The sequence below is a fragment of the Lichenostomus cassidix genome, chromosome 27 (genome assembly GCF_008360975.1).
Source record: "Lichenostomus cassidix isolate B80296 chromosome 27, HeHo_3.0, whole genome shotgun sequence".
Taxonomy (NCBI): Eukaryota; Metazoa; Chordata; class Aves; order Passeriformes; family Meliphagidae; genus Lichenostomus; species Lichenostomus cassidix.
In genome coordinates, this window is record NC_139507.1 from 5,929,311 (window position 1) to 5,954,715 (window position 25,405).

A 25,405-nucleotide genomic window follows, 5' to 3' on the forward strand; every position below is an offset into this window, starting at 1 on the left:
AACCGACTTTTACCATTTTAACCAAATCCGTAAAAATCCACCATTTCCCCGCGGCGCTGCCGATGCCTGGGGACACTCGCGGCCGCCAAGCGAGGAGCTCCCGTCCGGCGCTCCGGGGCTCGCAGCCACCGAGCGCCCCGCGCCAGCCGCACGGAGCCGCGGGGCCCAGGGGAACCCCCGCTCCCCAGCCCGGCAGGCCCGACCGAGCCCCCGCCGCCCCCTTCCCGCCCGCTGCGGCCCCGGCCCGTGACGCGGCCCCGGTTCCCGGGGTTTCTATGCCGGTTCTCACCCATGTCTGCGGGCGGCGGCCCCGCTCACGGCGGGCGCTGTGGGACGGCGCTGTCACCGCCGCGGCTCCATGGCGGCCGGGCCGAGGGGGAGGGCTCAGAGCCGCCGCCGCCACATTCCCAGGCCCCGCGCCGCCGCCTCCTCCCGGCGGCCGCGCTCCGGGAGCGGCGGGCGGGGGCGGGAGGGGCGCGGGCGCTCCCGGTGCGTCCCGATCCCCCGGGCCGGTCCCGCCGCCGCCGCCCGCAAAACAAACCGCTCGGCGGTCGCCGCGCACCCACCGCCTCCTGCCAATCACAGAGGGACCCGCCGCCGCCCGCCAATCAGCGCCGCAGGGGCGCCCACACGACGGCGCTGCCGGCCAATGGGCGCTCGGGAAGCCGCCCCGCGCCCCGCCTCCCCGCGGAGCCGGCTGTCAATCACGGGGGCCCTGAGCGCCCAGCGGAGCCACGCCTCCTCGCCCGACAGGAGGCGGAGCCGGCCAGACCCCTCCTCCCGAGGCTGTCAATCACAGTGAGCGACAGCGGCGCTGCCCCGCCCGGGGGCTGGGAGCGGGATGTCCCAAAGCCCCGTGCTGCGGCCCAGGAAGGAGAAATGGAGTTCTGTCCCTCTGCCCGTGCTGTATCTGCAGCAAGTATTGTGCCAAAATCATTTCTAAGAGAGGGAAGAGCCCACCCCATGCCCGGGAGGCAGAAATTTAGTATAAATTACCCACTGCACCAGCCCTGATTTCAAACCACTCCATCATCGCCTCACCATTTGTTATTTTTGCCTGTGTTGGAGCGCCTACATGTTTGCACATAAACTTCTCAGTTGAAGTCCTGTTAAATTAGAATGGTTCTACACATGTCCTTTGTGTAGAAACTGTGTTTACTGAGTCCAGAAGATACTAGCCCAGCGAATGGCAGCTTGTGACAGGAGCAGGAGCGCTGGCAGATGGTAGGAGAACCCACCCTGTTCAACTCGCTCTTCAACTGCCCAGGGTGTCTGAATCTCACTGAAGCTTTTTTCCCCCCTTTACCAAATTGAAGATAGAATGATTTGTCCTTAACAGCTCATCACTTCCCCCACCTGTCAAGCCTAATGTGTAAACCAACAATTTTATCTCTTGATTTGTGCTTTCCCCATTTTACAGACATTCTCACATCACTATGTGGGAGTTCAGTCAGGACTTTTTTTGGACCACTACAGATCCTCACACCTTTTTATTTTCTGACAAGCTGGTAAATCCTTCCTGAACTGGAATCCAAGTTTTGTACCAAAATAAGTCCCCCTTTTTTGTGTAACTTGAGAAAAAAAAGAGTAATTCCTTTCTGACTTTTACTGTGTACTTAATACTGTACTGGTTTTGTGCATAAACATGGAATCCCGGAATGGTTTGGGTTGGAAGGAGCCCTAAACACCACCCAGGGTCACCCCCTGCCACGGACAGGGACACCTTCCACTAGACCAGGTTGCTCTAAGCCCCATCAAACCTGGCCTTGGGCACTTCGAGGGATCCAGGGGAAGCTACAGCTTCTCTGGGCAATCTGTGCCAGTGCCTCCCCACCTTCACAGGGAAGAATTTCTTCTCAATATCCCATCTAATCCCCTCTTCTATCAGTCTGAACCCAGTTCTCCTTGTCCTGCCACTACAGTTCCTGATGAGAACCAGGTTATTTGTTTTACACCAGTTGATATTCTGTGGTTTTCCACCCAGATTACCTGCATCCTTCCAAAGCTGCAGCTTTCCAGCAGAGAAGCTTTACTCCTGTAAACAGCAACTGCAGAACATACCCAATTCTTGAATTTATTCAGGTTGTCTGAGGCCATTTAATGTAAAATCATCAGTAAAGATATTCACAGAGACTCTCCAGGAGCTCCTATGTTTCCAGTCAGCCCATTTTTTAAAGCAACTTTATAAGGCCTAATTGTTTAATGCTGCCATGTGGCATCAACCTAGAAAAGGAAGTGTAATCCCTATTTTAGGGACTTAAGGGCATTGCACAGAGAGACAGTGACTTGTTAAAAGTTACACAGGAAGTCTGGAGTAGACCTTTGGGATTTAATTCCTGGCATCTTTTCCTAGTGTCTTAATCACTATGCCATCATCTTCTTTTCTATTTTTGTAGTATTTCCAGTTTCTGAAGCATACCTGACTCAAAGAGCCCTTTTCCTTGCTATCAGATGTACTATTTCTTCTTTCCTTCCTGTTTCCCTTCTTGTTTAGGTAGACACATCCTTCCTGGGGAGCTGAGCAGGCTCCAGGCTGAGACTTGTCCCATGCCAAAACTTCCTTATTCTACATCTTGGACTCCACAGCCACAGAAGGTGGGGGGAGGAGGAGAAACCCTGAAAATAGAACCAGAGAATGTTTGAATGGTTTGGGTTGGAAGGACCTTAAAGTCCATCCATTCCCACCCCCTGCCATGGGCAGGGAAACCTTCCACTATCCCAGGCTGCTCCAAGCCCTGTCCAACCTGGCCTTGGACACTTCCAAGGATGAGGTATTCAATCTTCAAAGGATGCATGAAAGGGTTCTGCACTGTCTTCTGCAAATATAAGAGCAATGTCACTAATTCCAGGCAGTTCTGTCTCTCCTATTTCTTGTTGTGTTCTCAGGTATGAAAACAAAATGAATGGAAATCTGTCATAATTATTTAACTCTAGGACAGAATGGCAGGATATGTATGGGCCCAAACTTACCTCTCCTCCAGCAGAAGACAGGAATCATGTGAAACTCCTGTAAAACACGCCTGGAGCAGCCTTTCCCAGCCGGGAGGAGCAGGTGTGCCCTGTACCTGTCTGTTCCCGAGCACTGGGCCTGGCTGCCGGCAGCATTCCAGCAGAGGGGGCTCTGAAGCTGGTTAAAAACCAGGAGCTGTTCTGCCTTTGGAATGGCAAAATTAGATAAGGAAGGGGAGGAAGAACGTTAAAAATATGATATGCTTTTACATCTTTACTTCTTCTGAGCTGGCAGTTGGGACTGTTTCTAAAACGGCATGAATGAAAAAGCTCAAAATTAGGTGCTTCTTCTAGTCACAGGCCCCAGAATAATCTCAGAGACCACTTCTTCTCTACACCTATTGCTGTGTATTGTGTTAACCATGGAGGTTTTCTTTAATTTTCAAGTACTTTCAAGTGATTTACTGATTAGTGATTAATTATGTGCTTTTCACTTACAGCTGGTACCAGAGCAGGGACTTTCCCAAGGTCACAGAGCAAGACAACTGTGCCAGATGTTGGCTGTTCCTCAATATTTACAAAAGGGAGAACCTCTCATCTTTTTTTCCTACCTACCTTCCTCGACATCACTTTATGGTACTTGTTTTGCCACACGGACAGGCAACCTGCTTTGCCCATCATCTACCAGTCCACCACTTTTTCCACCAGCAGTTCCAATTTGCACAAGTTGCCTCCTTCCACCATACTGGAAGCTGAGAAAGTTTTTCTGGAGTATTCAAAAACACAGATCCTGGGGAAAAAAATAATTGCTGAGAAAGCAAATACATTTCTACGGTAAAAGACAAACAATTCTTAGAAAAAAAGGATCTTTTCCAAGCAGGGGTTACTAGCACAAAGTCCATATATAGCTTAAAAACCACTGCTGCATCTTTGCAGGCAACTCTTTCCACTGTGGTCATGAAGCTTAATAAGCTTTTATTTCAAAGCCAGTACACAAAGAATTAGAGAGAAATCCAACCGTTTAGCTGAACTGTAGTTAATCTAAATACTTAATGAAGTCATCAGTCCTGTTTGCCAAGGCCTAAGGTACAAATTTCTAAGCTCTGCCACCCTATTCCCCTTTTGGTCCCAGTTCCAGTCACAACAGCAGTGACTGAGTGTGTGGAAAACACACACTTTAAGAGAGGTCACCCTGGCCAGCAAAGATGTAAAACTACAGAAGTGCCCAATTGCTTTGTCTTCACTTTGCCTGCATTCAAAACCCCTGAGACTAACTGAATTCTTAAAAAACCCTCTTCCCCTCATCTTAAAAACACAAACACAGAGCAGATAAATCCCATTTGTTGTGTAGGGAATAACCAAAGGGTTGGAAAACATGAACAGAAACAACACTGGAATACAGGGGCCCTGCAGCAGGCTTTTAAGAAAGCAAATATTTAATATACAGCTGCATTAACCATTCTGTTGGAGTTCTGTTTGTGACTGGGTTCCTAATGTAATCATTTGGGGAAACTTGCAACTTAAAGAGTGGCTGGAATTATCAAGTTTGTTTGGGTATTTGTAGGATGAGGAATCAATATACTTCACTAGCTTTGCAGAGACAAGGCAAAGCAATCACCCTCCTCTTACAGCAATAAATTGCACACAGAAGAAACAAAATTAATTTGTAGTTCCCTGCTCCCCCCCAGGTTTTCACTCATCACACAGTGAACTGCAGTCGATCTACAAATGTTCCGTTTTTATTACAAAGTATGAAAGGCAGAAAATACTGTACCTAATACACAGGAGGCCGAAACTTAGAAAGAAGGTTAAAAAATCTGAATAAAACTACATAGGAAGCAGGAAATAGCATAAAAGGATGCAACATTCCACTTTCAAGCGAGTTCAGAAAATTGCCTTAGAATTAACAGTTTCAACAATACGGTTCCATGACTCAGGTGTTAAAATCCATTGTAACAAACCCTTTTATATTTTCTCCATAAAAATAAAGGAATATAGGGACACTGCAGTTATCCATGTCGACAACATATGTCTGTTGAATTGCAGAATACTGGGATTCCTCTAGGACAGAATAGTAGCAAAGTTGCAGGTGGAGGAAAGGACAGAAATTAAATTACTATTGCTTTAACATACTTTTGTGAGAACAAGAAGTCAGGAATCTCATATGGATGTTTGTACAATCATGCTACAAAGATTACACCTCCAGGAAATTACCACAACGGGAGTGTGAATGGGAGAGCAGAAGGGAAAACACACCTAAAAGTAACATCTACTCAGCTACTGGTAACAAAAATGCTTCGGCGCAATGGATTTAAATTACATTTTACACTGCTAGCAACCCAAGGGTTAAAAAAAGGTTCTTTTTAAATAGTAGATTTCATAATTCCTATTTCCCAAGCTGTCAAAAAAAGCAACATACCTTTTTCCAGCTGTAGTGGGACTCTGTCCTGCTCTAGTTCTTGCCTTTTTGCCTTGCTCAGATCCCACAGACCCACCCTCAGCACTAAGAGGGGGCTGGAGTTGCACGTGTTGCACATGGAAAGCAAACTCCAAGGGATGAGAGCTGGACCATGGGTTTACAGCTACAAATGACCACAACATTTTGCCAGGAAATAGCTTTTTTTCTTCATTTTGTTAGATGTCCTGAAAAGAAACAAACTTGATGGAAGCCACATAGATAATTTTAATTATTTTTAAGAGTATGGAAATTCTTGCTTGATGCTGAGTATCAGAGGCTGCACAAACGGTCACTGAGCTCCTTGGCAGACACACTTGTCACCTGAAACAGGCAGCAGCCACTCTCACCAGTGCTTTTGCCTCTGGTGTCTGCCATGAATCACCAGACGAGCCTTCAGTGACTGCCATTTAGTTGCATTTTTAATTACTGTTCTTTTTAGTGCTGGTGAAAGGTGCTGATTGGAAGTTTTGGAGATCTCTTCCTGAAAAAAACCCCGAGTCAGAGGCATGCTAAACTCTCAATACCCTCAAGATTGAAACATTTCTGACTCTTCTTGGGTAAGCAAGGGAAAGTACATCTGCATCAGCAAAGTGCTCTCTAAGTGCCACATAAAATTAATTCCCTGGATTCTCTGCAAAGATCAATAGAAACTGGGACAGAGTTGACAGTACCTTGCTCATTGCTTTCCATGTCCACAGAACAGTAAGTACAGGCCTGCTCTGGAACATTGATCTGAGAGTAGAAAGCAGGTAACACCTGTCAGAGGGAACTTGTGTTCCCTGACAGGATAACACAATGTGCATTTGAGGTGGTGGGACAACTCTGCTATGAGCAGTGGGAAAACTCAGCCCTTCAGTACTTTGATGGGACTAAAACTGTGCAATCTGCTGGGCCCAGAGCTTGCCTGTGCTGCTGTCCATCCTTTCCAGTGTGTCTGGAAAGAGTTAAACCACCACTAACAAGCTGGCCAGTTCAATGGTTTAGTCTGTGTGAATTTACAGGCAGCAGCTGCAGTTTTTCTCTCCCAAAATTAAGTTATTCAGAGAATCCAGGCACATCTCTACACAACCAACCCAGCACTGCCACCATCATGTTCTGATGGTAAAGAAGAGGATTCCCAAACACCACTAAAAATTCCTGAACAAAAAGGACTCTCTGGGGGACATGCAGCACTACAACCTTTGGGCTGACCTTACAGGACAGTGTCAGTTCAGAACATGAAGCTTCAGTTTAACATTTATGGTCTTGTCAAGTGCTCATGATTTTGGCTTTCAGTAGAAACAAGTGAGGGTCCACTGTGATGACCCCAGTTCAGGATTTTGGTGATGGTGGTATTTAACATTTTCTACACAACACGGACAAACGCCTACCATACAAGGGCTGAGGAAAAGATGACTCTCCTCCTAATGTTACCAAAAATATACTTGTTAAAGTGCCATCTGCAAGAGAACAAAACTGACACACTCAGCTCTTCATTTACATTGACAACAAGCACGAGAACATCTGTGAATTCCGTACATCAGACTCCTCCCCTCACCTGGTCTCTGGCAGGCTGTGATCTACACTCGAGACTGAGGCAGCTTCTCATTGCACCACCAGGCAAAACCAGAGCTTTATACTATTACCCAGAACATTCAGGAGAGTAATTACAGCTAAGTTTTGAAAGGATCATTAACCTTGACTTACGAGAGGCAATGCCTCCCCCGTTAAATACATTTCAAGGTTCCATAAGGAACAACCTGTTTTATCAGTCTCCTTTCATATAATTTGAAACCACTGTGTTTGCTTCCTAAATAGATTGTCAAAGCACTCAAATCCTTGCCTTTTAAATCCCTGCACACACAACTACAATTCCCATAGATACAAGCTACCATAGCCCCCCTCATTTAGACAATTTACAGAGTTGGCACACTACACACTAATTCAAAATTGAACTTGTTTGCTGCAGGTTTTCACCTCACTAACAAGTTTTACATCGCCAACATCTCCTAGCTGGAGAGTCAGCTGGTTGCCCACACAATACTCGGAATCTGTGGAAAGCTTGGTTTAAACAGAACACAACAACCAAACAATAGCTTAGTATCTTGAATTAATCAACTGGAGAAGTGATACAGAACTACTTAAGTCAGAAGTATTTCAGTCCCAGAATCAGGCTGGCCTGTACCAAAAAGATCACATGCTTTTCTGCTTTGCTCACCTCACCTGTGTGCACTCTTCCCTTAATGTTACTTTCTACTCAAAAAACATTAGGTATTTGCAAGCAGTTGTTCTGCATCCTCTGCTTGTGCAGTAAGCACCAAATTACAGAAATTAAATATCAAAGTATTTATTTTCATGAACTTTGGGGGAAATAATGCTTATGGAGGCTTTACACCCAACATAATTGACTGTCAGGCAGGTGGTATGTGATAAACCGTGTATTTCCATTAACAAGCTCCAGTGACAAGTGTCAGGATTTGTTTTATCTTGTGGATGAACCTGGCCCACCAAGCAGACCATTCCCTCCCTGTCACTGGGTCAGCAACTACTGGCAAAAGGGCATCAAAGTCTTTCCCTTCCTTGTCTATATGGAAGTGCCATTTGCACTACAGAACATCTCACCCATGAGGATTTTCATGTCTTTTCACTCATTAACCTTACAAGTGACTTCTTTGAAGTTATTTTAAGTATCATTTCCCTGTGCCAAAACAGTCTCTAGTGATTTAAAGTGTAATTTCATGTGAAGAATGACAATGGATTATGCCCAAAGCAATATGCTGTAGATCCAGAAGGTATCCCAACTGGCTAAACAAACAGGATATAGGCTTTATTTAGAATCCACTGGAGCCTCCAAGATTCCTTCACTTGCCTTTGATGCATTTGGAATAAGCACCCAATTCCACAAATAGACTACAAGCAGTTTTATGGATGGAAGAACTGACACTGGATCCTCTTTGGGTCCCTAACAGGATTGTTTTCCAACAGAAGCAGGACCTACCTGGCTATTCAGACCATGAGTCGATTTATACAAGCTCTCTTCTCATCATCTTAGTGTAATACATGGTATTCCTCTATGAATAAACTGCCTTTGCCATCTAGCGTAGTCTGTGGAATCTTTTAGTGACTTCACTTTCAACTAAATTATCTTATGCCTGTTTTGAAGCACAATACAATTACAAAAAATGCATTTTTCAGCTAAGCAAGAGAAGCATTCATCTTTGACTTGTGCCATCTATACAGGAATAAACTTTGAACTAAAAAGGGGACATGGAAAGTACTAACATTGCAGATAGTTCCCTCTTAGTAACACACCACATTTTGCCCACCATTTTAAATTAAACAGTGCATGACGAGCCTGTGAATGTATTTCAGATGACTCCTAAAGCTGTGAATGCCATTAGCTGCTCCTGCTAAGAAAACCCACTTTTCACTTAATTCTGCAAAAGTTTTTTCCAGTTTCAGATGACGTGTTGTTGTAAAAATTGATAGCTAATTGTTTGGCTAACACTGCTCTGACATCTGGCTAAAGCCTGTCTGTGGAACACACTGCTCTCAGCACTGCTCCCAATAAGAAAAATTGACCTTCAAATCAAATCAAGCTTTGTCAGAAATCCCACTACTGAACAGAGTGTCATTGACAAAACATCAGCTTGAACAGTGTTAGAGTCTCTTGGCTCTCTGCTATCGAAAGGAGTAATGGAATTAAGCTGTCCCTAATGAATTCCTATCAAATTCCTGAGGCAATGCTTTTCTGAGCTCCACAGTGAGAAGCAGCCTGCAGAAGAGTGTTTCTCTATGTCCAGAATGACAAAGCTTTGCAGATTCTGTTCCGTATTTGACAGTGTCAGCTTCACTGTTCCACAGCAATCACTTTCCCAACTTGCCTTTCCTGCATAAACTGACAAGATCCAACTATTTATAAACTGCCTCCAGTTGCAGGTGCATACTCATTAGGTGAAAAGAATTTTGATGGTCTCTGACACTTACAAGGAAACTGGCTCACACCCTTCCAGACCAGCTCTGGTTGTCTTCATCAGACAGCACTGCAGAGCCGTCAGCACAGGACCTGTGTTACAGTAAGACTTCAACAAAGATTTTTATCTTGCCTAACCCACTCAGCTTTCATTGAGCAGTATTATTGTAGAGTGATCCACTGTTCCAAACAGAAGTCCTCTGGCACATCCCCCAAAGTCAGGAGCATGACAAGTGCCAAACCTTGGCCTCAATGGCAGCTTCTTTCCTTCTAAATCCACCTTTGTGCATCACATTAGGCAATAATTTCTTTCAGAAAAACAGCTTTCTTTCGGATAGCAGACCAGCTTTTCTGACTTGTCTTGCTCATTCAACAAGACCTGGCAGTACAAAGCAAATACACTTCGCAAAAAGATTGCTTTGCACTTCCTTCAAGACCTCCCAGGAACACAGGCCAAACACAAAGAAGCTCTGAAGTACAGCCTAACCACAAAATCTTGCTCATATTATTTGCCAATCAAGCAAGCTACAAAGTGTGAAACCATTTTATTTTAGTTTAGATAGGGTAAGTCTTCCGAGGGGAAATCATTTGATTGGAATGATCAATCCCAAGTCCATTACAAATACATTTTTTTAGGAGTTGTTTAGCTCCTGGGAGCTCACATCATGCACGGATCTTCTTTCTCCACCTATCACCACTCTGTTTGCTAACACAACTGCAGGATACACACAAATTCAGTTAGAATTTAAAAATCAGACCTACCATAGTAACAACTGCCTTGAGCATCAGAAAAATGTGTAAAGAAATTGTGCAACAAGTACTTGTACTTCACAGCACCAGAAGATTCTGCCCAGGTCACCAGATACAGGGAGCCAAGGCAACAGTTAATTCTGGCAGGCCTTTACTGCCAGGGAGACTGCAGTGTTACTGTGGTTTGTATCCATGAACAGGTCCTGCTTTGGACATATGGAAGTGGATCACATATCAAAAGTAAGAATCAGGGAGAAAAACCTTACTCAATAGAAAGTTAGCCCAATATATAAAAAACATACAAACGTTTAAACAGTTTAGAGGCAGCAACAACAGGAATGATTAAGATTCCTGCCAAGGTGGCTGTTAACATCATTGTCTTTTTCCCCCCACCTTGTTTTGTACCTGCATCTATTAAACTGGCTGATGCACTGCCTCAGCTGGCTGACAAACACATGGACATATGCAGCAACTTAAATGCCTGCAAGCTTATTAATACAGTCAACAAACAAATATACAGAACTTTTACTGAGGGAAAAAGAATTCAACAAGAAAACCAGAACCCAGAAGGTCCAAGAGGCTCAGCACGTCTCTGCATTTTAGTCTTGAGAGACAGGAGACACCTGCCATTAATTCTTGTAACAGTTTCTTGTAACAGTAGATGCAAAGCAACAACAGATACTGGCCACTTGACTGATGGTGTTCTTACTTTAGAGGGGAGGGGGAATGACACAGCCCTGCCTCACTGTGCATGAAGCAGCAGAGTTAGACTCTGAGGATCTCCAGGCAGTTGTTGTAGCAGATGGCTATCCAGTCTGGCTGGGTGGATGCCCACTGTACATTGTTGATCTCTCCCTCAGCTGTGTAGGCCAGGATTGGGTCCTCAATGGCACGAGGCATTTGCTGGATGTCCCAGATGAGAGCCTGGTGATCATCCGCTGCACAGAGACAGGAAATGCAAGTACAGTCAGAAGGTAACAATGTCTCCATACATGCCTATTAACAGGCCTATAGCCTAAGGAACCAGATAAGGTATAGCTGTTCCAGTCCTGATCCTTATTCACGCCAGATACAACAACACAATTATGCTCCAACAAAATAAACTTGGATCTTTATACACTATCCAGGACACAGCTAATAAACAAATGACCAGTGGAACTCATAACAGGTGAAAACATTTACGAACTGGACTGCAAAAAAAACTAAGGAGCATTAAAATAATACAGCTTAGCCAGAGCTAGTGCACAATAAACTCTAGAAAGTGCCTATTTCCACAAAAAAACTTAGGGAAGTCACTAATAAAGGGCTTCTAAACTGCAAGTATTCTTTAGCAAAAGGCAGGCAGAGAACTGCATAAACTTTAGGATGAAGAGGATTTTGCAAATGCAGCGAAAGACTCAGAGATTCCCCTGCAGGTCACACTTACCTGCTGTACAGATGTGGCAGGAGGAGTGAGGTGCCCAGGCAATCCCATTTACACATGCTCTGTGGTTGTTTAACCTGGCAACAGGGGTGCAGGGAACTCTGACATCTAGAATCACAACCTTCAGAAACAAAAAACAGCTACCTTAATAAATTGCATTTTTAAAAACTAATTTCTTCAAAATACTATTTTGAGGTAAGGCTACAAACATGGGTCTTTCCTAAAGGATGTGGCTGGCAAACAAGCCCTCCTTCTAAAGAATAGCTTCCAGTTGGTCAGTGCATCATGTCTCAAAGAACTCAGACCTCACAGGGGGTTTGTGAGTTAGGCCACAGTGGCAAACAAATTGTGCTTCCCTGAAGCAATCCCAGTTACAAACTAAAGCTGGACTGGGAAAGAACAAGGTGACTAAAACACCTGCAGTTAAGATTTTATGTGAAAATTATTGCCCTGCTGCTCACAGACTCCTCTTAAAAATCAGCTGAAATATATACAAGCTATAAAGCTCAAGTTTATAATGCCAAAGTCACTTTTGTAACTCCTTAGTGCACTAATACCTGGTCCTTAATCACACCCCAGGTACTGACATTGCCCCTTACCTTAAATACCCGACTATAAATTAGTATCAAACCACCTCCCCCAGAAAATCACCATTAGCACCCAGGGGAGATGAACTGCTGCATTACCTCCATCCCATCCATAGCCATTGTAGCGAGATAGTTGGGATCCTGCTTATTCCAGCAGAGACGCAGCAGTGGGTGGTGCTGTGGGTCCTCATAGATGATGGTGCTGTGCTCCAGGTGACGCAGATCAAACATCCTCACGGAGCCATCGGCACCCACGGAGGCAAACATGTCCCTGCCCCCTCCGGCACGGCTGAAGGCGATGTCGTAAACCTGCAAAGAGCACAGCCTCAGCTCCACACCCCGGGGAGTGCAGCACATCTAATTGTGACATAGTCTCCCAAATACTTGATGTTCCCTGCAAGTGTTTACTTATTACACTTGCCAAAAGGAGGAAAAATATGCTTATGTAATTACAGTATCACTCACTGAAACCAAAATGTACCGATTTCCCAGACTTGGGGTTTTTTATATTAGTTGTTGAAAAGTAAAAGTTAAAATGAAAGAATTTTTCAAGCTGTTTATTGCCTTCAATATGAAGTTGATTTGAAGTCTAATTTGATGTTTTACATCATTTTTCTACAATATTCTGGAGCATAATCTGGTAAAATAAGCGTGTTTTTAAGTCCAGAGTCCATGACGAGTAAAAAGAATTGTTTCGATAGCCACCAGTATTTAGGTACTCAAAGCTATATATAATCTTAGAGAAACTGTATACAAACTTACATAAATGGTCATTTGAATCACTAGATTTTTCAAGAAAAAAAAGGAGGAAAATGGAAAAGTTCTGTGTCTTTTCTACTGCTTAAAAAAGATGCAATGTAAACCATCAAAAACCCCCATCACCTCTTTGTCATGTGCAATAAGCTGGGTCTTCACGTGGCCAGACACCAAATTTACTCTTCCTAGAACCTGTCCTGTCTCCAGACCCCAAATAGTGCAGGTTGTGTCAATACTAGAGGTACCTGAAACAAAACCACTTATATTAGCAAAATTAATATTGTCACAAATGATTTAATCACTTCCTGGATTAATGTAACATCCCCCAACATCTACAGATCAAAATAGCCCTGAGAACTGCACAGAATTAAAATCAAGAATGTCAAACAGCAAGCAGACTTCCATGCATTTAAATGACCCAAACCTTTTAGCTGCAAAAATAGCCTTCCACACAGGAATAAAGTGTAAATAGCTCATCTGCTTCAATCTATTCAGAAGCCTGATGCAACTCTGAGATCGACTTTCCCATCCTGTACATCTCTTGTGCATGCCAGACCCCAAATTCAATCAGTGTTGTGATGGCATGTTATTATTAATTGATTGTTGCTGTGGACTGAAGGTGGGGTTAGCAGTAAAGCTCTTAAGAGATGAGAGATGTAACACACAAAAAATAAATCATGTAGTAAATAATTACTAAGACATATTATCACTGTTAATCTCTAGGCAAATCCCCCTGACATAAATGGCTGTTCTCTTCTGGGAAACAAACCTCTGGATTTGTCATCTTGGATTCACAATTTGTCCGTAGGCTATAATTAAACCTTAAGCGTTCAGCCCCCTCCTCCAACTGAATTAAGGGCTCCTGGCTCTCCTCCGGCTGCTGAAATGGCTTCACAAAACACACAGCTCAGTGCAGAATTTTATATCTACTCCAGAACACTCTGAAATAAGTCACAGAGCTGATGCATACCCTTAGCATTGTAACAACAGCTCATGGGCCCTGAAGACCTAGACTCCCTATCCCAAACGTCCCTAGTCCAATCTGAGTGACCCATTCTGCACTGGACAAGGCACCTTCCAATGGAAAAAAAAGTCTCCATGAGACGATTATTTTTATTTTTTAATATAAGACAATGGCAGTTTTGATGATATAGCAATAATGCATATGATGCAGATAATATGCATATGATGCAGATAATATGCATATGATGCGTATCTGCAATATGATGCAGATAATTAGTCTGTGCTTAATTATCAGGTTAACCAGTGAACATGCAGTGACACAGCTGCAGTTACAGCCCAGGCTTCATCAGACTAAATTCAAAAGTGTGCCAAAAGCATAACATTTTGTCAGTCTCACCTAACAGGTAAGGATCCACTTCATTCCAATCAAATGATGTCAGTGGAGCACAGAAATCCGAGTTCTTGTTGTTGTTCAGCAAACACTCCAGTCGGGTCTCGGTTTCACCCACCTTTAGAAAAAATGAAACATCTGACTTAAAAAGTAAGATCACCTGACTTATTCCACTGGCACAAAACATTATGAGTTAATCCCAGGTTTCTCTCCATTCAGCTTTACATCCTAAAGCTCTAACCAACCACCAACTCCATTTTCAATAAGCTGATTAAGACAGCAATTACCATGATAATTCTGCTTCTCCTATAGTCTTCATATAGTCACACTATTGCAGTGGAGAAAATCTTGTCTCGAGTGAAAAAGAGATCAGTAAGTAACACAATTCATGTTATGGTTCATCTTTTCCTAGGGAGGATTTACTCACTCTCCACACTCGCAGGTAGTCACCGCTGGTGGCCAACAGGTCTGGGTAGACTCCCTTGGTGTCTGGGATCCACATCAGCTTTGTGGTGGGGTAGGGGTGATCAAAGGTGTTCCTGCAAATGAATTCTGAGCTCTCTTCATCCAAACCAACAAGCTGCACCTGTGAGAAACCATATTTAGAAGAAAGCATTTTATCATACTAATGACAGCATTAAGCCTGAGTGTGTTTCAGGACATCTTCTGTCACCTCAAGGACAATATAAAAAGATCATCATGTCAATGAAATGAGAAATCATTGAAGCATTGCCAGGGCATGTATGTAAAGTGAAGTATCCATAATGACCACAGTGCTTTGATTTGAAGAGATGATCCCAAATGAACTGAAATCCAATCCTAAAGGATTAAAGATCACCCTTCTCTTTTCCACATTGCAAAGCCCAGTTTAAATCACAGACTTAAACTGCACAAACGTTATTCTAACTCATCCTTAACTGAACTGATGCTGACAATGTCATCTCCAGAGAGCAAAACAAGCTGTAGTTTGCACAATTTAAGTGCATATTATGGAATTCTTGGCCATAACCCTGCAGACTGTGATGGATCCTGTCAGGTAGCTGGCAAGCTTCTTCAGCACCACATGACCCAAAATGTTCTGTCGCAAGTGCATGAAATAAACAGTCATACATTATTCACATCAGAGATGAAGAAAGTTAAACAGAATTCAAACTTTAAAAAAATATTGGGAAGGTAAATGGTTACATAATTATACAAATCTTTTGTGTGAACAGAACAAGAAAGGAGGTCTGCTGAAAGATTCTCGGTAACTGAGTTCCAAATTAGTATTTTTGCACAGTGATGTGTCAGGGTGAAGGGCTAAACTTGCCCCATTGTGAGAGTGATGCAAAACAGAGCAAAAAAAAACTATCTCCATGCAGCCTGGTCATGACAACACCTGAAGTAATGCCTGAAGTCCCAGACATGATGTTATTAGAAAAATATTGACATGTCAGAAAGTGTTCAGAGAACAAAAGGTGCTGGGAGGACTTGTTTAACCTGCAGTGACTACAGGACTCAAACAGGATGGAAGTCCCACTGTGTGAAATGCTGCTCAAACACAAACATTATGGGGACAACTCACTACAATTAGTTTGTAAGCTGCTCACAATAGGAACTTCCTAGTACTTTCCACTCAGCACCCTCCTCCTGGGAAGAGGGGCTTAATGGACTTTTTCTAAGATGTTTATCTGGAAAAATCCTAAATATCCTGGGATAAGCAATTTGTCTAATAAACTACACATTTCAACTAGATGGGAAATCTATCATTTTTTCCCCCCATAATAGAAAACCAAAAAATGCTTTAGTGGATCTTAAAATCCAATTAATTTGCAGTTTTATGAGCTCATTTAGAGATTCTCTTAAAATACAAACCTTCCCCCCCCCCCAATGAGAAGCTCCATCCTTTCCACCCCATAACAAACACTAAAAGATGCAGCCAAGTATGCTTTCAAAAACTGAAACAGAGCCTGCCTTGCCCTCTCTTTATTACAACTACTCCTTATTATCCTTCACACTCTAGTATAAATCAGTCAAAAATCTCCCAGTCTTCTGAAGTGATTGACAAATAGCTTTCTAACTCCTTTAGGGATCAGAAATACTAAGCGGATTCTACAAAGGAAGCAAATTGTCCTTGGTGATAGAAAATCTTGTGGCAAGGTCAGGATCAGAAGACAAATGACCTCTAATCATTTCTGCTTATGCTGTTTTCAGCTCCACAGAAGTGTATTAATCCTACACAAAGCAACCAACATCCTCATCACCAGAAGCAAACCTCAGACAGCAAAGGACCCCCTTTAACTGGTGTTAATGTAAATATTCCTGCACTGCATATTCCTGTTTAACCCCTCCTGAGACCTGAAGATGAAGCCATTCAGCAACCCAGTATCTCTGATTTTTGTCATGTTTACATGCAGGCCAGGTTAGAGAACAGAAATTGTATTATCATCACCAGAGCCCCTGCAACTGCTGCAGCTCAGTTGCCTGCACAGCCTTCAGAGCTGGAGCAGCTGGTGGTAACTCTGAGCAGGAGGCACTGCTCTGCCCACAGATGGGAGCAGGAGCAATGCTTGAGGAGCTCTATTCTTTCCAAGCTCAGCATATTCAAAGCTGTGACTCTACTCTTCGGACTCAATCACACACAGTCATTATAGAACCTCTCTGCTCACTCTCTTGCACAGGCTGAACACAAGGGGATGGAACATGGAATTATTTCCAGGATACCTATTATATTAGAGCCCTGTCTCTCCCTTCTGCAAGTGAGGCAAGAATGCTGCTGCATGAAAGAGTGCATGAGGTCCAGCCCAGATAAGACTGAGGTGATGCCTATGGGAAAGCACCTGTCAGTCTGGATACAATTTGAACCATTCTGTATCTCCCTGTAAGTCTTCCCAGTAAGAAAATGAGGACCAGCATGTTCAATCTCAACTAGTTTTGTGATTAAGTCATGACAGTAGCTAGGAATGCTAAATATTTGTTTCTCCAACATTTCAAGATAGGAAAATCCACATTTAATTTTAGCATATTATAATCCAAGCACTTATCAACATAAAGCTTAATTGCAACAGTCCATGTCAATAAAGAAGTGCCTTTAATCAGCATTCCTTAACTTCTAAAAAAATCCTGTCTCCAACATGAGCCAAAAGAATCAGACACAGAACTAAACGATGCATAAGCTTCTTTTTCTTACATGGTTTGAGGAAAACAGTGAAGTAAGTTCATAGTAGTTTAAAACCCCCAAAACTACAACCCTTTAATCTAATTAGTAACTAGCCAAAATGACATTTCACAATTATTTTAGGGTCATGTACAATCAGAAAGATGTCACTGCACCAATTAATCTTCAGCGTGCAACCAGTTTTTCTTTGCAGTGCTAAATCTTACAGAACAAACGACCTTCTGGCAAAACAACTGCCCTGAATGCACCACCCTGCAAAGGGCTCAGCACAGCTGAGACAGTCATAGTAAGGCACCATAAAAACAGTGCAGATGAAACACCACTGCCAAGAGTATTCTGGTCCCCAAAGTAAAGGAGACAACATTGATACTCTGAGCAATAACACTTGCAATTAGCCAAGACAACTCTCTGTTAATGTGTTCCTATAAAAAGCAGCAAACAAGAAAACAAAAATAGGAAAAAAAATCTCTCTGAAATATCAGAGACACAGCAAATGAAGTTTACATTTCACTGCATTGATTGTACAGGTTTAATTTTTAATCATACATCATCTTTATTTCTATAACAGCAGCAGCATCCAGATTTTTCTCGTCCTCACACAATTAGTTTCCAGCTCTTTTCACCACGCTGACCTCACAGCATGTGGTGCTAACATGGACTGAAGTCAACAGAATCATTACTCCTGGAGCTCAGAGGTCAAGAGAAGCCCTGGGTAATATTTACAGACTGTGATAATTTACATGGTCCTACACAATTTCTGTCTGCAACAATTGTGAGTGTAAAGGGTAGAAGGGACGAGTTGACTCGGTGGCTTTAGACTGGAAGCTTGAGCTGAAAAGCAGATCTGACCACCCTGTAGCTGAGAGCAACCCCAGGAAATGCTCCAGACTTAAAGAGGTATAGGCAACATAAATGTATAGCCCCTCATTAACCAATTGTGCCACCTCTAAACAACAACTGTTAGCAGATTTGCTATTTCACTTTCTCAGAGTACAGACTACAAAAATGTTTTCAAGTTGGTCTTTAAAAAAATTGGAAGTTTTCAAGCTCAGGCCTTGCCTGTCCCCAGCAGTGTTCCTGGAACCACAACACTCTCTAGGAAAAGGAGACAACTCACACACAGAGCTCATGGTGACTGAACTACAACATGCTCAGTAAAGCACCATGTCTAGGACTGTGGCAAGGGCAGTGATCTAACCACTCTAAAAGATGTCACCCCTGCCACTCCCTGTAACCACACCCTTGCACAGAGCCCTATTCCAACCCCAGCTTTCTGACAGTATTTTCCACAATCTCCATTAAACACCTTGACAAGGCTACAAAGCTACATGCTACAAACACACCAAGCTGTACTGGCAAACCTTCAGTTTCACAGAAATTCCAAGATGCTCTACAACTTCATCCATCTCCTCATCTCTCTTCTATTTCTATGAGTTCATTATACCAGACAAGCACCTTGAAGTCTGTTCAGAAGTGACTGCACATGTGTTCTGAGAGATGAGCACACAGTCTCTATTACCTGTGTGAGCTCTCCACTTACACTTGGCAGGGAAACACTGAAGATACAATCTCATGCCTCATTACACCCTTATTCTCAGGGAAAAGTACTGAGGAATCACTGAAAGTGGTTTATATACTTATGAAAAAAGTTATCACCCAGAAGCAAGAAAGTACAATGAGAACAGCACATTTCCAATACGGTCTCAGACACCCTGGACATCACAAAATCACAAAAAATTGCTGGGGTTGGAAGGGAACTCTTGAGATCATCCAGTCCAATCCCCCTTTCTAGGCAGGGTCACCTGGAGCAGGTGACACAGGAACATGTCCACGTGGGTTTGAAATGTCACCAGAAAGGGAGACTCCACAAGTTCCTTGACCAGCCTGTTCCAGTGCTCTGCGACCCTCCATGGAAAGTTCTTCCTCAGATTGAGATAGCACTTCTTCATATCTATATATATATATACATGCACAAACTTTAGTCCTGGCTATGAACTTTCCTTTATATTGATCAAAAAGCCAGATATGCCTAAGCCGGGGGACCTTCTTTTATTTCTATAGCAGCAGAATCTAGACTCATCTCACCCTCATACCTTTCGTTTCCAGCTCTTTACACCACATAGATCTCACAGCATGTGGTGCTTATGTGACTGAAGTCAACACAATCGTTATTCCCAGAGTTCAGAGGTCACGAGAAGCCCTGTAGCAGCGTTATCCCAAAACCAGCAGCATCCAGGGCTCTTCCCACCGAAGCCCCGCAGTGTCCCATCAGCTCGGGGCTCACTAGACAGAGACCAGCCTGGAGCTAACCCAGCGCCTGCACCTGCCCGCCCTGTCCTGGACCGCGGAGCTGTGCAGAGCCGTCAGGTGCCCCCCGCCCACCCCAACCGCGGCATGAGGAAGGTCAACCCCTGCTCTAGCCCAGTCGCTGTGCCCATCGCTGCCCACCTTGTTGTTGTACTCCTCTACGAAGCTCCCCAGCGCCAGGCGGAACCGTTTGTCGGGCCGGACGCTCCAGTTCATGGCGTACACGGTCCAAGGCGCCTCATATTTGTAGATCTCCTTCCGCTTCCCGTGCAGCGACATGACTGGGCCGGGGGGGACACGGGCCTGGCCCAGGGGGCTGTGGGGGACTCGGCTGGAGAGAGCGGGGAAGCGGAGCGGGCCGGGGGAGGCTCAGCGCGACCCCCGGGACGGGGAGCGGAGGAGGCACGGCACGGCCCCCTGGGCGTAGGGGAGCAGGGTAGGCTCGGCTCGGCTCCCGGGGCGGCGGGAGAGGCTCGGATCGGCTCCCGGGGCGGCGGCGGGGAACGGGGAGGCCCCGGGTCGGCCGCCGGTCCCAGCCCAGAGCCGGCGGCAGCAGCGGCGCTGAGGCCGTTTGGGACTCGGCCTCTCACACAACGGGAACGGAAGCCACGCGGGTAGCCCCGCCCGCTGCACGCGGGTTGGATGCCTTCGCTGCCACTTAGAGCGCCAGGTGTCTATTGGGTAATCCGCCTGTCTGTTTGGGCCGCTTCGGTTTTCTATTGGTCACACTGCCCTTCACTCCAAGCGGACGCTCACGCTCTAGCTGGGGTAACCAACGGCAGCGCTTGGCTCCGCCCCGGAGGGCGGGCGGGCTGGAGTTCGACATCTCATTGGCTGCCCGGGGTCGCAGTGACTGCAGGCGGGACCTTGAGCGCTTATCGATGAGCGATTGGCTGGCAGGGATGTCAGTCACGCCAGCCCGAGGCGGGTGGGGCTACTTCAGGAGTACCATGGTGCCGGTTCGAGTCCCGCCGAGTAGCGGACGGAGTCGGGCTTGTCTTTAATTAAGAGGAGGTTAATTATGGCTCTTATTTTTGGAAGCAGCACTGGCCTGTGCCCGACGCCTTACTGGGGGAAGGGGCGCAGCTGGACAACGGCTCCCTAGGGAGCTCCCTGCTGTGCTCAGCATGCCGCTTGAGCCGGGGAGAGGCTGATTTAGTCCCTGCTGGGGGCGCGGGGACTGTCTGGTATCGGTGATGGGTGATGCTAGGTCCAGCCCCGTGCAGCACCGGTGTGAGCCGTGTCCGCTCACCGGGACATGCAGGGGGCGCTTTGGGCCGCGCTGTGCTCCTTCCAGTCACTCGCTGCAAGGACTCTCGGTCAGAGCGTTGCCTGAGCTGGGCTTGTGAGATAGTTGCTCGTACACAGCTGCCTGGGTTTGTAGAAAAGCTTTTCCAAATTACTGCAGAGCCTCAGCTGTCAGGGAGGGATTACTCGGCCAAGCCCCCACAGGCTCCATTCTTGACCTGACTGCACATGGGCTCCATCAGCTCCACACTCCCAGCATGAAGAAACTGGAGTTTGACCACAGCCTTTTCAGGGGTCTTTGAAGATGCTAGGGATGAATTCATGGATGCTCCAAATGAACCCAGCTGTTATTCACATCAGGTGCCAAAACCATATTTATTAGCAAAGTGTACACTAAAACTCCAGAGAAAGAGATGCTCACAGTTTGACTACTCTCAAAGGGAGCTCGATACATTACTTGAGCTGGCGGCCTAGGGCTGTCACAGCATCTACCCGAGCGGCGAGGTGGCAGTGCTACTTGGGCTTCTGCTATGGGAACGCTGTGGGAGTCTGCTGGGAGAAGGGATGGGCAAGAGGAAGCACCTATTGAACCTTTATCAAAAGAGAGAAGCTGGGAGGGAGGGCTGGACACGAGGTGTCTGGGGCTTTTCAGCTTTCTGGGATTGTGCTTTTGAGTATTGTGCTTTATGCCCAGGCTGGTGACCAGTTGGATTTACCTGGGGAGTTGTGGGATGTGTGTTGGTGTTTGCAAGGTGTGATCAGCCTTGCTGGAGAAGTCAGTGCTCTGGGACTCGTGCTGAAGCAGGCTGAGGTGGCAGGGGCTGTTGGCCCTTCATTTCTCAGTGGCAGTCAAGTAGGACAAGCTTCTGTCCTCTGTTTCTGTCCTGGGCTTCCCAGCTGCAGTTTTCCCCAGACCACGCCTTGGAGATCTCCTACTCCTCCTCTGGTGATCACCCTTCCTGTAACACCTGCGGGTTCTGTTGGGCTGAGCCTTGTATCGACACAATGCTCCTTGCTCAGAGATCTCCAGCACAGCAGCTTACAGCCCAGAGCCGTGACTTTGCTCTCCTGTGCTCACTGTGGCTCACTTGGCTCGTGCCCTTCTCTAGAGGAAGCCGTGGCAAGGAGGAGGTGGTGGGAACCGCGTGGCCTAACCAGCTCAATGGTGGCTGTAAGAACTGTTGGAAGTTCACTCTAATGTGCAAATGAAATCTACTCTATGGGAACCACTGGAAAATGTTGACATTGGAAGCCAGCCACTCTACGCTTCCTGTCACGGTGGCAGAAGATAGCTACAAATTATACCCCTGAGCCAATGGCATTGTCCAATGTCTTACCCTTGCAGTCAAAATCAACATCAACTGACTGGGCTTGCAGTTGAAGTTCCTCTTGACTCACTCCGCAGCCAGCACTTCTCTAACTTCCAGGAAGCACGGGGTCGGAGAGGTGTCTCTGAATGTCCTGGTGCTCAGAAGATGCCTCCAAGTGCTCAGGGAGGGAAGGGAAGCGAGAGCCCCGCAAGAGTCCCTGGGTGTTTGGTGCCCTTTGGTGGGGAGGCTCTGGGTTCGGGAGAGGTGGGGAGTGGTGCTCCTGCTCGGAGTAGACTGTCATGGTTTTATCGGATGACACAGAGAGCTGCATCCCGCTTGACAAGGAGTCCCTGGATTTCATGTGGAACTTTTCTACCTCCGTGTAGCTCGGGCTCTGGCAGGAAAGGAGGAATCACATTGGTTATTGTAAAAGCAAAACAAAGTAGCCAAGCTCTCTCCTCCCCAGCCTTGGAGCCTCATCAGGCTCCAAGCCCAAAATGTTATTTGTCATTTGAGGAAGCCTCAGAGCAGAAGATCCCACTTCCTTCCTTACTGATGGGGCAGCCTGGCAGTGTTAGGGATGGCAGCTGCGCCCCAAAATCAGTGATGCACTGGTTCACAAGTCAAGACCCCTGGGCTTTGCTGGGAGCGACAAATGTCTGGCTGCGCGTTGCCTGGAGGGAACTCAGGACCCCAGCAGGGGCTGAGCTGGGAATGGTGACCTTACCTGCTCCTGGGTCGCTGGCTCCTGGTCCTCCAGAGGTGCACAGGGGGCGAGTGGCTCCAGGCTCCGCGGGACGATGCCATACATGGCCAGGTTGTGGGAGGACGGTGAGATGGGGCTGTATGCCGGTGGCACTTGGGACAGCTGGCGCTGCAGGAGCTGGAGGATTATATTAATATCTGACGACATCCTGGACTCCAGCCTGGGGACAGAGCAGCCTGGCGTTAGCGAAGAGCATCCCGTGGCTGGGCAGGGGAAGCACTGGGAGGAGGTGCCGATCCCACTGCCCCAGGGTAATAATGCTTTGCCTGCTGCTTGCTGAGGTTTTTAGAGAGCTTCAACCCAGCACTGCAACAGAGAGATCAATCCTGCCATCTCTCTCCTGCCACACTCAATCATCCTCTGCCCAATTTTATGTGGAGCCAAACTGGGATCTGGAGCAGGGATATGAAAAAGCTAAAACTACCCTGGAGGGGGGAAAAATTGCAATGGTTAGTTTTAATCTGGATCAATTCTCCAGGCCAGCAGCCTTTGCTGACAGATGGAGTAAGGCAGGTTGGTGCCAACCATTTTTAACTGAGGAATAGAAGGAGATGGAAAAGCAGAACTCTCTTCGTTCTGCCCTGTCCTTGACTGAAGTGAGTAGCTCTGGCAGGAGTGGGCACAGCCACCCTTGCAGGACACAGTCACAGCATCACTTACAGAGTGGATTGACCTCTCCCCCAGTGCTGGGATAATGCACTGAAGAGACACCTAAACACGTATTTGTGATGAAATGAGCTCGATAAGGGCAGTAGAGCCCACAGTGTCAGCCCCTCATGTGGGTGCTGCCTGGGGACCTTAAACCTGCACCTCCAGTGTGGGCCTGCAAAGGGCTCCAGTCATACCTGGGAGGTTTCATATCTGCAATTGCATTAAGTTGGAAGCCACGGCAATGTGATAGATCCCAGGGGTGGTGGCACTGTGGTAGATTGTGGGGGTGGTGACAGATGCCAGGAAGAGTGGCACAGCAGCAGATAAGGGGCTGGGCTGCAGCCAGGGTCAGGAACTTGCCCTTTGAGTTGCTGCTGCATTTGCAAAGTGCTCTCACACCCTCCCCAGGAATGCAGTGTCCCAGGGGTCAGGATGTGTGCTATGTTGCAGCACACAGAGCCCACTGCAGCCAGCTCTAGAAAGCAGAAGGTGATGGCCCAGAGTCCCCCAGGTCCTCTCCAGCCCTGCCCACCTGCTGAGCTGGGCCTGCAGGAGCTCCAGCCTGGACTCGATCTGCCCCGGTCTGCAGTCACCATGCAGGGGTATGTCCTGTGAGCTGCGCACCAGCGAGATGTGCTGCAAAGGCTCCGCCGGGTGGGTTGCCTGCCTGTCCTCCCAGAAGGTGAACATGTTTGGAATATCCAGGGGAGTGGCTGGAAGGAGAGGAGACATCTCAGCACTTCTGCCCCACTGGTATGGAGGTGCTCCAGATTCTGTCACCTGACAGACATGGAGAGCTATCACCAACACATATGGACAGCCACCACCCTGACATCCATGGAGTGGGACAGGAGGGACAGAGCAGAGCCAACTGGGGAAAAAAGGCAGTGACCCTTGGGTTCCCTCAATCCACGTGAGCTGCTTGGATCTGTGCCAAATCAAGGCCACCATGCCTGAGCATCTCTCACCACCCTCCTGCCAGCCTTGTCTGCAGCCATGGGTACCTGTGTAGGACTGGCTGCTCTCTGCTGCCTGCTTGCCAACCTCTGTGTTGCCAGTGCTGGTAGTGATGAGGCTGAGTGAGGGCAGAGCGAAGTCATCCTTTTTGGGTGTGGGGAAAGGCTCAGCTTTCACAGGGCTGCCAGTCTTGGCCTCATCATCACTGGCCTGGGAGCAGGGAGAGGTGCTGCTGCCCATGTCGTCCCACTGGTCCTTACTCAGCGGGTCCTGTGGGTTGGTGAGCTCGGAGTAGGTGTGATACTGCTCTGCATCGGAGATGCCCGTGTCTGGGTCTGTGGGACAGCACAACAGGTTAGTTTGGGAAGTATCACACATTGAAAAATCAGCCTCTATTCCTTCTAGGATGCCTGTAGGGCTGGGGCATCCTAAGGGGAGGGAGGGAAGGCAGTTTGGGTCCCCGCAGGATGGTCTGCGGGGACAGAGGCACCAACACTCTGGTTTGGGGCACCTGCCAGGGCAGTAATTAATGATGATCCTGCTCTCCAGTCCTGCAGGCTGGGCTCTGCCAATGCAGTGGGACTCACCAGACTTTTTGGGCTGGCAAACAGAGTGCTTGTGTCGGCGAGTCCGGCGGTAGGTGCAGTCATACTCCTCGCTGAGGGGCGAGCGGGGAACGCTGTCTGCCTGAGGAACGAGAGGGGCTAGTCACCAGGGAGAGGGTGCCATGTCCCATCCATGGGTACCACAGCCCATCCTTGGCATTTCCTATCCATGTCG

At 46.7% G+C, this 25,405-nt stretch overlaps 3 protein-coding genes across 4 annotated transcripts in view; all 3 read right to left on the bottom strand.

The window, feature by feature from the left end:
* MAP3K3 (mitogen-activated protein kinase kinase kinase 3) overlaps nt 1-567 on the bottom strand; it is a 31,790-nt gene extending 31,223 nt beyond the window's left edge. The window contains exon 1 of the mRNA XM_085039908.1: nt 290-567. Coding sequence (XP_084896034.1) covers nt 290-293 — 4 coding nt within the window. The 5' untranslated portion in view covers nt 294-567. The remainder of the gene's footprint in view (nt 1-289) is intronic.
* A 4,099-nt stretch (nt 568-4,666) lies between these two features.
* Nucleotides 4,667-20,314, bottom strand: DCAF7 (DDB1 and CUL4 associated factor 7). Its single transcript, XM_085039918.1, has 7 exons — nt 19,835-20,314; nt 14,657-14,815; nt 14,236-14,347; nt 13,002-13,120; nt 12,219-12,428; nt 11,536-11,653; nt 4,667-11,047 (listed from the first exon to the last, which is right to left on the bottom strand). Exons 1-7 carry the CDS (start codon nt 19,970-19,972, stop codon nt 10,875-10,877), a joined length of 1,029 nt encoding a protein of 342 aa, XP_084896044.1. The 5' UTR covers nt 19,973-20,314; the 3' UTR covers nt 4,667-10,874.
* Nucleotides 20,315-21,297: 983 nt separating this feature from the next.
* KCNH6 (potassium voltage-gated channel subfamily H member 6) overlaps nt 21,298-25,405 on the bottom strand; it is a 30,883-nt gene continuing 26,775 nt past the window's right edge. For both annotated transcript variants that reach the window (XM_085039898.1, XM_085039899.1), the window contains 5 exons: nt 25,213-25,312; nt 24,673-24,960; nt 24,201-24,381; nt 22,979-23,177; nt 21,298-22,645 (listed from right to left, as the gene is read on the bottom strand). In XM_085039898.1, the coding sequence (XP_084896024.1) occupies nt 22,358-22,645; nt 22,979-23,177; nt 24,201-24,381; nt 24,673-24,960; nt 25,213-25,312 (1,056 nt within the window). In that variant the 3' untranslated portion in view covers nt 21,298-22,357. The remainder of the gene's footprint in view (nt 22,646-22,978; nt 23,178-24,200; nt 24,382-24,672; nt 24,961-25,212; nt 25,313-25,405) is intronic.

Excerpts from the sequence above, each read along its gene's own strand:
- DCAF7 (XM_085039918.1), bottom strand. The coding sequence starts at position 19,972 with ATGTCGCTGCACGGGAAGCGGAAGGAGATCTACAAATATGAGGCGCCT. Across the intron at positions 13,121-14,235 it reads AGTGGATCCTTACCTGTTAG|GTACCTCTAGTATTGACACA; the intron begins GTGAGACTGACA and ends GTTTTGTTTCAG. Across the intron at positions 11,654-12,218 it reads TGGCTATGGATGGGATGGAG|GTTGTGATTCTAGATGTCAG; the intron begins GTAATGCAGCAG and ends TTGTTTCTGAAG.